This window comes from Budorcas taxicolor, chromosome 18 (assembly GCF_023091745.1).
Source record: "Budorcas taxicolor isolate Tak-1 chromosome 18, Takin1.1, whole genome shotgun sequence".
NCBI classification, from domain to species: Eukaryota; Metazoa; Chordata; class Mammalia; order Artiodactyla; family Bovidae; genus Budorcas; species Budorcas taxicolor.
The window spans coordinates 56,090,632-56,103,270 of record NC_068927.1 but is presented as its reverse complement, the minus strand read 5'-3'; the positions used below and the strand labels follow the sequence as shown (position 1 = coordinate 56,103,270).

General features: G+C 45.6%; 1 protein-coding gene across 1 annotated transcript; it reads right to left on the bottom strand.

The window, feature by feature from the left end:
• Positions 1-268: 268 nt before the first annotated feature.
• Positions 269-10,162, bottom strand: ELSPBP1 (epididymal sperm binding protein 1). Its single transcript, XM_052656726.1, has 5 exons — positions 10,093-10,162; positions 4,744-4,881; positions 2,722-2,868; positions 1,531-1,689; positions 269-426 (listed from the first exon to the last, which is right to left on the bottom strand). The coding sequence occupies exons 1-5, from the start codon at positions 10,160-10,162 to the stop codon at positions 269-271; spliced, it is 672 nt and encodes a 223-aa protein (XP_052512686.1).
• Positions 10,163-12,639: the final 2,477 nt, after the last annotated feature.

Below are 12,639 nucleotides of genomic sequence, written 5' to 3'. Positions count from 1 at the left end.
AAATTCCACTTTCTGAATTTTTCACACCCAAATCCTCCCAGACCTAAAATTTGGAATGACACCTTTCCGGTTCTGAAATCATTCGCTCGCCTCCTCACCCTGCTCCTCTGCTTTTCAGAGACATCCCAATTTCTTCTTGTCTTCTACTTTGGGAAGTTGTCCCAGCCTCCCCCACCCCCGCTAAGTTCACCTTTTCTCTGAGAAATAGAACTCGTCTTGCTGGAAAACTCAGCAAATCACGCTGGAAGGAAAAGAGCTCACCTTTGCATCAGCAGTACACCCAAGTACGATCCCGGTCATAATTGTAAGAGGTTGCACACCATAAAAGGTTCTCCTTTGATCCTTTATTGGTGCAGTTAAAATAATTCTTGTTTTTGTAGTTGAACGGGAAGTGGCAAGGGAAGCCAGGAACCAATGAGGAAATTCCTAGGGAGGAAATGGAGATAAGACGGTGGTTACTCCTGTGTCTTTACGCTACAGTGAAGGCTGCATCCTTACTTAAGCTTGCGTTGTTTGAGCTCTGCTCAGAGGCTCCTGCTGAAGGGGTGATGTGTTGTTGTTCAGTTGCTAAGCCGTGTCGGACTCTTCTGTAACCCCGTGGACTGTAGCCCGCCAGGCTCTTCTGTCCATGGGATTCTCCAGGCAAGAATACTGGAGTGGGTTGCCATTTCCTCTTCCAGGGGACCTTCCTGTCCCAGGGATGGAATCTGAGTCTCCTGGGCCCCTGCATTGGCAGGCAGATTTTTTTTTAACCACTGCACCACCTGGGAAGCCCAACTTGTTCAAGAGAGAGCCCAGTCATCTCTATCTGGTAGACAAGATAAACCCAATGGTTTGATTGGTTTTAGATGTTAATGGATCTTGTGTCTAATTTAGCAATCTTGCTTCAGCTTGGCATTCTTTTCTTCACTGACTATGTACAGTCAATCCTCAGTAGTCACAGGTTCTCTGAGGATTCAAATATTCCACTTGAGGAATGCAATATCTAGTTGGTGAATCTGTGGCTCCAGAACCCACAAATACTGAGGTTGGGAAGATGACCTGGAGAAAGGATAGGCTACCCACTCCATATCTTGCCTGGAGAATTCTATGGACAGAGGAGCCTGGCAGGCTACAGTCCATGGGATTGCAAAGAGTCGGACACGACTGAGTGGCTTTCACTTTCAAGTCTTCTACACCATTTGATATAAAGGACTTGAGCATCCATGGATGCTTCTTGTAAGTCCTTTGAATTGGCTTCACCATCTTTCCAGCTCCATTAGTAACAGATTTTTCAAAACCTTATCATACAGCATACTCGTCATTTGAGTGTTGGGTATTTAATATTTCGCAAATTTTATACTGGCCCCTTTCACTTGGATCTTAAGGAGACCACATTTTTGCCTGTCACATTATGGCATTCTTTATGCCATTTGTTCATCAGATCTCTGAGGGTCCAGCACACAGTAGGGCTGGGATAGGCGTTTGGTGAGTGAATGAATGAAGGCCTCCCCCCACCCCGTGCCCGCCCAGCCCCCTTCCCCATAGTACTGGTGTCTGCGCAAAGACTCCACTTCCCGTCCTTATCCATGTTCTCCGTGGTTGGACACCAGAGCTTGTTGTTTTCATCCTCAAGGCATTCAGAGATCACATTATTTCTGTAGGTGGCAGGGAAGATGCAAGGCTTGCTGAAAGAGTTTCCCCCGTACTCTGAAAATAATAATGGAAATGAACATAATTAAACCTTATGTTCCCAGTTGGCGCTAGTGGTTGAAAAAAAGAAGAAGAAGAAAAAAAAACCCGCCTCCCAGTGCAGGAGACATAAGAGATTCAAATTCAATCCCTTGGTCGGCAAGATCCCTTGGAGGAGGGCATGGCAACCCACTCCAGTATTCTTGCCTGGAGAATCCCATGGGCAGAGGCACCTGGAGGGCCACAGTCCATAGGGTTGCAAAGAGTCAGACAGGACTGAAGCGACTTAGCACACACATCCAGAATCTTATGTAGGAATAAGTGTACTCGTAGATAGGTACCTTCCTTGTATGCATTTTCATCTCTAGAGGCAACAGTGCTTCGTGAGAAGGTAAAAAGGCACAGGCTTTAGAGTCAAAGGGACTTGAATTCAAATTTTAACTCTGACATCACCTTGGGCCATCGTTTTATTGGGACCATTTACTGAATAGTGGGAAAAAATAGCATCTGGTACAGCTTCCATGGGAAGATTCAGTGGGTTATTATATAGAGAGCTTCTGGATCAGGGTCTAACACAGAGAAGGCACTAGAATGAATGGAGGTTGTTATTCAGTTAAGAGTAGGCCTAGAAGTAAGAGCAAACGGTAAGGTGCTTTGAAATGCAGTTTGGGTGTGGCATTGGGTGAATCTCATCACTGTCGATTCTAGAAATAGAACTCCTTGAAAACCAGTGTCAGAACTACAGCCCATGGATTTGGTCCTCAGCACAAGTGGTTTTTCACGCTGGCCTTGGGGACTTCTAAGGCAGGAGACCCTGCACGGATCCCTGGGTCGGGAAGATCCCCTGGAGGAGGAAATGGCAACCCGATCCAGTATTCTTGCCTGGAGGATCCCATGGACAGAGGAGCCAGGCGGGCCATAGCTCACGAGGTGACAAGCAGTCGGACACGCCTGAGCGACGGAGCGCGCGTGCCCACTGCCCGGTGCCCATGGCCTCGCGAGAATCATTGCTGGCCGCCGTCCCCTCCCCCACCAAACACAACGCCTCACCGTTGGTTTCGCAGTATTTCCACTGCTGCTTCTCATCAAAGCTGGAAGTCACTGAGCACCACTGCCTTCCGAATAAACTGCCATCCGTGATGCAGCCATTATGGGGCTTTCCCCGGTAGATGAAGGGAAAGACACAGCGTGGGTAATCTGCGCAGAAGGAAGTCCATGAGTGCTGTGACCTTGCGCTGGCCATTCACTTTTGGCTGCAAGACTCACAAGATCTTAGTTCCCCAACCAGGGATCGAACCTGTGCCCCCTGCATTGGAAGAGTGGAGTCCTAATCGTTGGACCACCAGGGAAGACCCTGGGGACCTCTTTTCCAGAATTAACTTGTAAGTTTCCAGTTCAGTTTCAACCGGTTGATCCTGATTTGTTTGCACCGCAGAGAACTTTGCACCAGAGGCAGTGCAGGCTCAGCTTGTTTTTAGTCACTTTGCTTTATTGCGCTCCGCAGAGATTGCATTTTTCACAGGTTGAAGGTGTGTGGCAACCCTGCCTTGAACAAGTCTGTCGGTGCCATTTTCCCAATAGCGTTGGCTCACTGTGTGTCTCTGTGTTACTTTTTGGTAATTCTCCCAATATGCCACACTTTGAAATTATTATTGTATTTGTTATGGTGGATCAGTGATTTCTTTTTTTTCTTTTTATTACATAGGCTTAGTTGCTCTGAGGCATGTGGGATCTTCCAGGACCAGGGATCAAACCCATGTCTCCTGCATTAGCAGGCAGATTCTTTACCACTGAGCCACCAGGGAAACCCAATTAATGATCTTTGATGTGGTGAATGTAATTATTTTGAGGCACCATGAAACACATAACCTATGGATAAGAAGTTGCTTCTAACGGACAAGAAAAGGAAGTGTTTTCCTGAGATGAAAACTACTCCTGGTGAAGATGCTGTGAAGAGTGTTGACACAACAAAAGATACGGAATACTATATGAAGTTAGTTGATAAAGCATTGGCAGGGTTTGAGAGGACTGACTCCACTTTTGAAAGACATTCTACTATAGGTAAAATGCTATCAAACAGCACTGCAGGCTACAGAGAAATTGTTCATGAAAGGATGCGTTCATAGATACCGCAAACCTCTTTGTTGTCTTAAGAAATTGCCAGCCACCCCGACCTTCAGCACCCACTACCCTGATCAGCCAGCAACCATCAACATCAAGGTAACATCTTTTGCTCCACCAGCAAAAAGATTGCAACTCACTGAAGATTCAGAGGATGGTTAGCATTTTTGAGCAATGAGATAGTTTTTAAATTAAGGGTATGTAATTTTTTTAAAGACATACAATGCCATTGCACATTTAGACTGCAGTACGGTGTGACATATCGTTTAAATGTCCTGGGAAAGCAAAAAAAAAATTCATATGATTCACGTTATTGCAATATTTGCAGTGTTTCCCTGCTGTTAACTGTATGTTTGTTTTCTGTGTCTGTGGGTCGTTTCTATTTTATAAATAAGTCCATTTGTATCATTTTCTAGATGCCACTTATAAATGACACCATGAGATACTTGTCTTTCTCTGATTTACTTAGTGTGATCATCTCTAGGTCCATCCACGTTGCTGCAAATCGCATTATTTCATTCCTTTTAATGATGGAGTAATATTCCATTGTGTGTGCATGCGTGTGTGTGTGTGTGCATGCACGCGTGTGTATATCTCACATCATCTTTATCGATTCATCTGTCGATGGACATTTACTTTGCTTCCATGTCTTGGAAAGCACTATTTTTAACACCATTATCTTTTCTTTTTTTTGGCCATGTCGTGTGGCTTGTGGAATCTTAGTTTCCTGACCAAGGATTGAACCTGGGGCCTCGGCAGTGAAAGTGCCGAGTCCTAACCACTAGACCGCCGGGAAGCTCCTCACTCTATGATCCTTAGCATTATTACCCATTATTAACACTCAGTGTTTGGTCTGCCAGAAACAAGATCACATTGTCCACGCCCGCGCATGCTCTTTTGTAGTCCATCCGCTGAAGGCGCCTGCCGACAGGACGGCATGGCGCCACTCACCTTCCGTCAAGCAGTGTCTCCACCGTCCGTCGTAAACGGCTCTGGTCGCACACCAAGGGGATAAGCTGTTGGCTCTGGTGCAGGAGAAGTAAGTAGAACCCTTGTAGGTGAAGGGAAAGATGCATGAATCTTTCTTATCTGAAGGACAGATGGACAAAGTAGGGGATTAGTCCCAAAGAAGGAGCCAAGGATGACACTCTGTCTGCTTCATATGATGGCCTGAAGTCTGCAGGTATAGCCTTTGCATCTAATTTCCTAATGACATACAAGAACATTTCCAGCTTATGTTTGGACCCAGAGTAGTAGGGATGAGTTTCACCAACAATGAAGGCAACCAAGATATGTCTCCAAACCAGCATGGCTACCACACATGTCACACAAGACACTTTTGGTGAGGGGGTTCCCTGGGGGTCCTGTAGGTAAGACTTCATGTTCCAATGCAGGGGATGTAGGTTCACTGGTGTGGGGGTTCGATCCTTGGTTGAGGAGCTAAGATCTCACATGCCTGGCAGCCTATATATATATATATATATATATATATAAAACACAGAGTCAATATTGTAACATATTCAATAAAGACTTTAAAAAAAAAAAATGGTCCGAGTCAAAAAATCTCTGAAAAAAAAATTTGGTAAATTACAAGATTCCATCAGGTCATGAAAAGACACACATGAAATAATTTTGAATCTCAGACTAAAAACCATTTTGTTTTCCAATGCTTTTTCCATCCTGATGACATAAAAGAAAAAGCTTCAATTTAATGCTAGTATTTCGCTACCATATCTCTAATACTTAATAATCTCCCTTTTTAACAAAAAAAAAAGAGAGAGAGAGAGAGAGCAGGACTCGGGCTCAAAACCCTATTAGGACAAGAGTATCTGGTAGAATTTAATAATAGGCTTTTGCTCTCATAGTATTTATTTTTATTGGTACTTCCTATTTATGTCAAGTAGCAGTGCTTTTATAGATTACAGGGCTGATGCTAACAATTTGTTTAAAATAAATGTATTCAGGAAGAGTAAGCACGTTGAAAGAAAAATGTTGAGTACAGAATACTTTAGATGGCATGCAGGTGGTGGCGGGTATGGAGGGGGTGAACTTGAATGAGTAAAGTTTAGGAAGCACAACTCTTGACCTTTCTATCCTTCTGTACCAAGATGGGGACTTTATCTTTTACACCAGGTATCCTCAGAACCTAGAAGAGGGACTTGATCATAGCAGATGCTCAAAAAAATAACTGACAGAATAAAATAAATTTGGGAAACACCACGTGAAATAGTGTTAAACAGGTTTCTTCAATGATGGGGTTCATTGCAAAAGTCCATATGCAAATGAGGATTGAATTAACAAGAGTGAAACAGAGTATATCGAGTTGTCCTTTAAATTTTTTTCCCCATTACTCAATAGTGCTAGCGATGAGTAGTCCCTGAAACACATTTTAAGAAATGCTGTTCTGGGACTTCCCTGGTGGTCCAATGGTTAAGACTTTGCCTTCTAACATGGGGGGTGCAGGTTCGATCCCTGGTCAGGAAGTTAAGAGCCCACATGCCTCGAGGCCAAAAAAAAGAAAAAAGAAACATAAAGCAGAAGTAATATTGTAACAAATTCAATAAAGACTTTAAAATGATCCACATCCAAAAAAAAAAAACCTTAGAAAAATGAAATGCTAGGCTAACCCAATTCTTCGTTTCATAGAGAAGGAAATGAGGACCATACAAGGGGTGATTTAGAGTTAATACCTTTTTTTTTGAGCAGAACTAGTAGAGTGACTGGAGAAGGCAGTGGCACCCACTCCAGTACTCTTGCCTGGAAAATCCCATGGACGGGGGAGCCTGGTGGGCTGCAGTCCATGGGGTCGCGAACAGTTGGATACGACTGAGCGACTTCACTTTCACTTTTCACCTTCATGCATTGGAGAAGGAAATGGCAACCCACTCCAGTGTTCTTGCCTGGAGAATCCCCGGGACGGGGGAGCCTGGTGGGCTGCTGTCTATGGTGTCACACAGAGTCGGACACGACTGAAGCGACTTAGCAGCAGTAGAGTGACAAAGGGGGTTCCCTGGTGGCTCAGTGGTAAGGAATCCACCTGCTAATGCAGGAGACATGGGTTCAATCCCTGCTCTGGTAAGATTCCCTAGAGAAGGAAATGGCAACCCACTCTAGTATTCTTGTTTGGGAAATACCATGGACAGAGGACCCTGGCAGGCTACAGTCCATGAGGTCACAAAGAGTCGGACACAACTTAGCGACTGAACAACAATGATTAAAATGAGAACTTGGATTTTTTTTTCAGCAGGATCAGAACGGCCCTTGCTCTCATTATGCTGTCTCCTCCACATTCCTCGTTCCCTTCCTCAAAGATATAATGATGGGTTACTATGAGTGAGATGCTCGGATAGGTCACTATGAGTGAGATGCTCTGATAGGTCACTATGAGTGAGATGCTCTGATAGGCTATGTGTGTGCACACACATATGTGCATGCACGTGTGTTCATGTATGTACATGCCTGTCTTCCTGCATGTGTGTGCTTGTGTGTTAGCTCATGTTACAAAGATGGTGAGGCAAAGCTTCCATATATTCGCCAAACCCAGCTTCCTTCTCTTTCTGAGCTCATAGCTGGAATCCATTTTGCTATCTCTCTCTCTTTAAAGATTTTTTGATGTGGCCCATGTTTTTTAAAGTCTTTATTGAATTTGTTATTGTATTGCTTCTGTTTTATGTTTTGGTTTTGTGGCTGAAAAGCATGTGGGATCTTAGCACCCCAATCAGGGATCAAACCCATACCCCCGGCACTGGAAGGCGAAGTCTTAATCACCGAACTGCTGGAGAAGGGTCTGCAGCTTCTCTTACAGTTAGCTGGGGCCATGGACTAAGTTATGACTCATAAAATGTGGATTAAAATGATGTTATCATTTCCTGGCTCAACAAAAATATTTCCAATCAACCCTCCACACTTCTTTGTTTCTCTGTCTGCCAGCTGGGCATAGAATGGTGGATCTCAATGGAGAAGGGGCAATTATGACCTCCCCCACTCCAGGGAACATCAGACAATGTTTGGAGACGTTTCTGGTTGTTACAAGAGGGAGAGGGAGGAACTGGTAGCTGTGCTACTGGTATCTACTGGGTAGAAGCCCAGGATACTGCTAAAAATCTTCTTAAAATGCATCATTGTCTATGCTGTGTGTTTATTGCTATGCGTGGACTTTCTCTAGCTGTGGCGAGTGGGGGCCACTCTCTAGTTGTGGTGACGGGCTTCTCATCATGGTGGCTTCTCTTGTTGCAGAGCAGGGGCTCTAGGGTGAGAGGGCTTCAGTTGTTGTGGTGTAAACGGGCTTAGTTGTTCCCTGGCATGTGGAATCTTCCCGGACTAGGAATCGAACCAGTGTTCCCTGCACCGGTAGGCTGATTCTTAACCACCGGACCATGGTAAGGATATTGTTGTTTAGTTGCTAAGTCTTGTCCGACTCTGCGACCCCATGCACTGAAGCCCGGCAGGCTCCTCTGTCCATGGGATTCTCCAGGCAAGAGTACTGGAGTGGGTTGTCATTCCCTTCTCCAGGGGATATTCCCCACCCAGGGATTGAACCCGCATCTCCTGCATGGCAGTCAGAAACTACTCAACAAAAGTTAATTGTCATCATCATCAATGATTGTCCTCATCCAGGAACACCCCTGAGTATACAGGATGCTGGTGGTGGTGGGGAGGGCAGGCTGGTACCCCGTGTACATAGAATTAAGTTTATCCTTGGGAGCTGTTAGCAAAAATCAACACTAATAGATACTATTAGCCATCTGTAAAGTAGTCCAGCAGATGGCCTAATCTTCTTAGCTGGGTTAAAACCCTCCATAATCTGAGACTTGCTGACCTCTCTGTTCTCACTCTGCGATTAACATTCCCTTGACCTTCCTCCATGTTCTTTGTCTTTGGAGTTTTGCTCATGTCCTTCATCCTGCCCAGAACGACTTTGCTCTCTGCTACTCATTCATCAAGACCTGGTTCAGCCTGGATTAATACGCTTGCTTGCTCTTATAATACTCTGGGCCAATCTTTGTAAATGTACTTACCATTTTTAAAAAACTTTTTATTTTATATTGTTATATCCAACTAACAATGTTGTGGGAGATTCAGGTGGACAGCAAAGGAACTCAGACATACATATACATGTATCCATTCTCCCCCAAACTCCCCTCCCCGCATGGGCCGAGTTCCCTGTGCTTTGCAGTAGGTCCCTGTGGGTGAAGCATCTTAAATAGAGCAGTGCCATACTCACCAGTTTTTAAGATAATATTATCAGTTTATGTCTCTCTCACTTCCATTCATCGTAAACACTCTGAGTGTAGGGTGTGAGTTTTGTTTACTGTTATGTTTCTGGACCAAAGCACAAATCCAGGCACTTCGGAGTCACTCAACATACATGTAATGAAAGGACTTCCCCGGTGGTCCAGTGGCTAAGATTCCACCCTTTCAGTGCAAGGGGTCCAGGGTTCGATCCCTGCTGGGAAACTAGAGCCCGCAGGCTGCAATTAAGAGTTCACTTGCTATAACTGAAAGATCCCGAGTGCTGTGACTAAGATCTGTCACAGCCAAATAAATATCAAAATGTGTATTGAATAAATTAATCTATAGACATGGGCATGTGGGGTCTTCCTGGACCAGGAGTTGAACCTGTGTCTCCTGCATTGGAGGGCAGATTCTTTACCACTGAGCCAAAAAGGAAGCCCTACAATCTTTTTTTTTTTTAATGAGTATAAAGGGAATGTTCAAGTAAGGGATTCTGAGCTTTCAGTGTACTGGAATTGTAGAGCCCCCCCTTTATATTAAAATATTTACATCCCCCTTACCATGTGCTGATTCCCCTGGTGGCTCAGATGGTAAAGAGTCTGCCTGCAATGCGGGAGGCCCGGGTTTGATCCCTGGATCGGGAAGATCCCCTGAGGAAAGAAATGGCAACCCACTCCAGCATTCTTGCCTGGGAAATCCCATGGATGGAGGAGCCTGGTGGGCTACAGTCCGTGGGGTCACAGAGAGTCGGACACGACTGAGCGACCTCACTACCCTGTGCTGAGCCTATGAAAGATGCTCGTGTCTGTTATTTTCTTTATGCTTCAACATCGTCCCATGACGTGAATGCCATTATTCCTCTTTCAAGGCTGAGGACTGACTTCAGAGAGGTTACAGGGCATGACCAAGGTCACGCAGAGAAAAAGCGGCAGAGCCAGGGGCCACACCCGCCGTCGGTCTGAGATTGCTACTAGGCTATCTTCTCCCTGCTTGGATCCAGTCCTCTTTACTTCATTCATCCTTTCCAGGTCCCAAACCCTCCCCACTGCCTCCCAGTATACTCACTTCCGGTTGTTTCGTAGGAGTAGAGGAGGAAGGCCATCCACCCCAGCAGGTAACTGGGCCATCCATTCATCTCGGCTGGCTTCTTCTTTCTGGATTGAAGGAAGACAAAAATTTGGCTCCCATGGGTTTCCTTCCTCTTCCACTAACTCCCAGGTTTGATGTCACGCAGGCTATTTTCCCTCTATCCCCAGGGGGTAAGAAAAAATGGCTTATTCTTACAAAGTGAAAAGTGAAAGTGTTAGTCATTCAGTCGTGTCCAACTTTTTGTGATCCCATAAACTGTAGCCCACCAGGCTCCTCCGTCCATGGGATTCTTCAGGCAAGAATACTGGAGTGGGTAGCCATTCCCTTCTCCAGGGGATCTTCCCGACCCAGGGATCGAACCCAGGTCTCCCGCATTGCAGGCAGATATATACATATACAGATTCTGTCGTTATAGAGGGGAGCGTGTGATGGAAAGGAAAGATGAAGCATTTGTTGAGCGCTTACTGTATTCCAGGCTAGATGCTCAACATTCTTGCTGCCACGAGGTTCTCATGCCCCACACCCATCTCCTCGGCTGGCTATTAAAAGTTCCTTAACAGTAGTAAGCAAGCATTTCTATCCCCGTCAATCACAATTTCTACTGGCTCTGGTTGCCTCTATGCCATTTCCTCAATGACATATAAATATGCCATTCTTAGCAGAAACGACACTGCCAGTCTTAGCCTTGGCAGGCTGGGTTTCCTTTGAGGCTACTATTGCCATGTCTGCTACTGGCTCCCAGTTACTGGGTGCCTCTCGTATGCTAGATGTTCTAGGTTTTGTATCCATTTTACTCCTTCTAGCAAGCGGAGGAGCCAGTATGGTGATCATCTCCATTTTGCAGAAGGAAACTGGAATTTGGGAGGTTGCATAACTTATCCAAAGACTACAGATGGTAAGTGACAGATAGCAGGTTCAATGGCTGTCAGTATTCTTCCCAGTCTCTTGAGTTATTCCCCCAAGAGTAAAGTTTTGCTCTTCCCATCTCCTCCCTACATCCTATCAGTCATCAAACCCAGGTGATTCTACTTTTTGAATAGCTCCTGTGTCCACCCCTCTCTCTCTGTCCCTACCGTTACTGATCACAGCCCGGGTTTTACCTCCTCTCCCCTTAACACTTCTTGTGTTCCCCTTGATGATACACCGGCCTCCAGTCTCTCCCGGTCTGGTATACAAGGCTGGTGAATCGAATTCCCCTGCTGACTTTAACATCAACTCCTCTATTCAAACTTTATTCCATTCCCCCCACCCCACCCCATTTTCCACCTCTGTACTCCCCTCAGATTTGAGGAGTGACAAAGAAAAGGGGAGGCTGAAAGTGAGCAGTCCCCAGACAGGCTCTTGTCTGTAGCAGACCCCCTTCACATTCCCGAAGAACTCCTCAGTCTCCTGAACATCTCTTGAGTTTCAGAAAGTCTGGCTTGATGGTTCAGGATCAGAGGAATGAGAACATGCAGTGACAAAGAACAGCAGTCGGGTGGGAGAACAGAGGCTGTGATAAAGACTAACCAGGGCAAGGTTAGTTTTGACTGTGAGGTCGGGAAGTCTCTTCAGATAAAATGACATGAAAACTGAGACCCGGAGGAAGGGAACAATGAATAGACATGAGCGGAGCCAGGCTGCGTGTCTGCGGCTCGTCTAGGCAGAGACAGCAGGAAGTGACAAAAGGCTTAAGGTGGAAAAGAGCTAGATGCGTTCAAGGAACAAGACGAGCTGGAACTATATCACGCCAGCGGGATATAGTGGTGTCACTAGATACTACTCATATCTTTGGCTATGAATGCTTGGTGAGGTGAATAGAGAGGACCCTGCAAAGCCTTCCTTGTTTTCTAAATGCAAGTTTGGGACTTCTCTGGGGGCGCAGTGGCTAAGACCTAAGCTCCCAATGCGGAGGAGGATCCAGGTTTGATCCCTGGTCAGGGAAGTAGATCCCATATGCCTCAATTAAGTGTTCACTTGCAGCAACTAAAGATGCCGTGGAGCAACTAAGACCTAATACAGCCAAGTAAATAAATAAATCCATATTTTTAAAAAATGCAACTGGAGGGCTTCCCTGTTGACTCAGTGGTACAAAGAATCTGCCGGCCGACGAAAGAGAAACGAGTTCGATTCCTGGTCCGGGAAGATCTCACAGGCCTCGGAGCCACTAAGCCCCTGCCCCACAGCTATGGAGCCTGTGCTCGAGAGCTGGGGAATTGCAGCTGCTGCGGCCACGTGCACTGAAGCCCGTGCTTCACAAGAAGAGAAGCCACTGCAATGAGAAGCCTGCTCACTGCAACTAGAGCAGACCCTGCTCGCTGCAACCAGAGAAAGCCCACACAGCAACAAAGACCCAGCCAAAATAAAATAAATTATTTTAAAAACGCAACTGAAAGCCACTGGAGGGATTAAAATGGGGAGAAGCAGCATTCATTAATTCAGAATTCTTCACCACGTTTATCATAACATTCACAGTCCAAGCCCTCCCCTCAAAGCCCATTCCTTATCTCGCCTCCCCTCCTTTGATCTATTCAGACTACACTA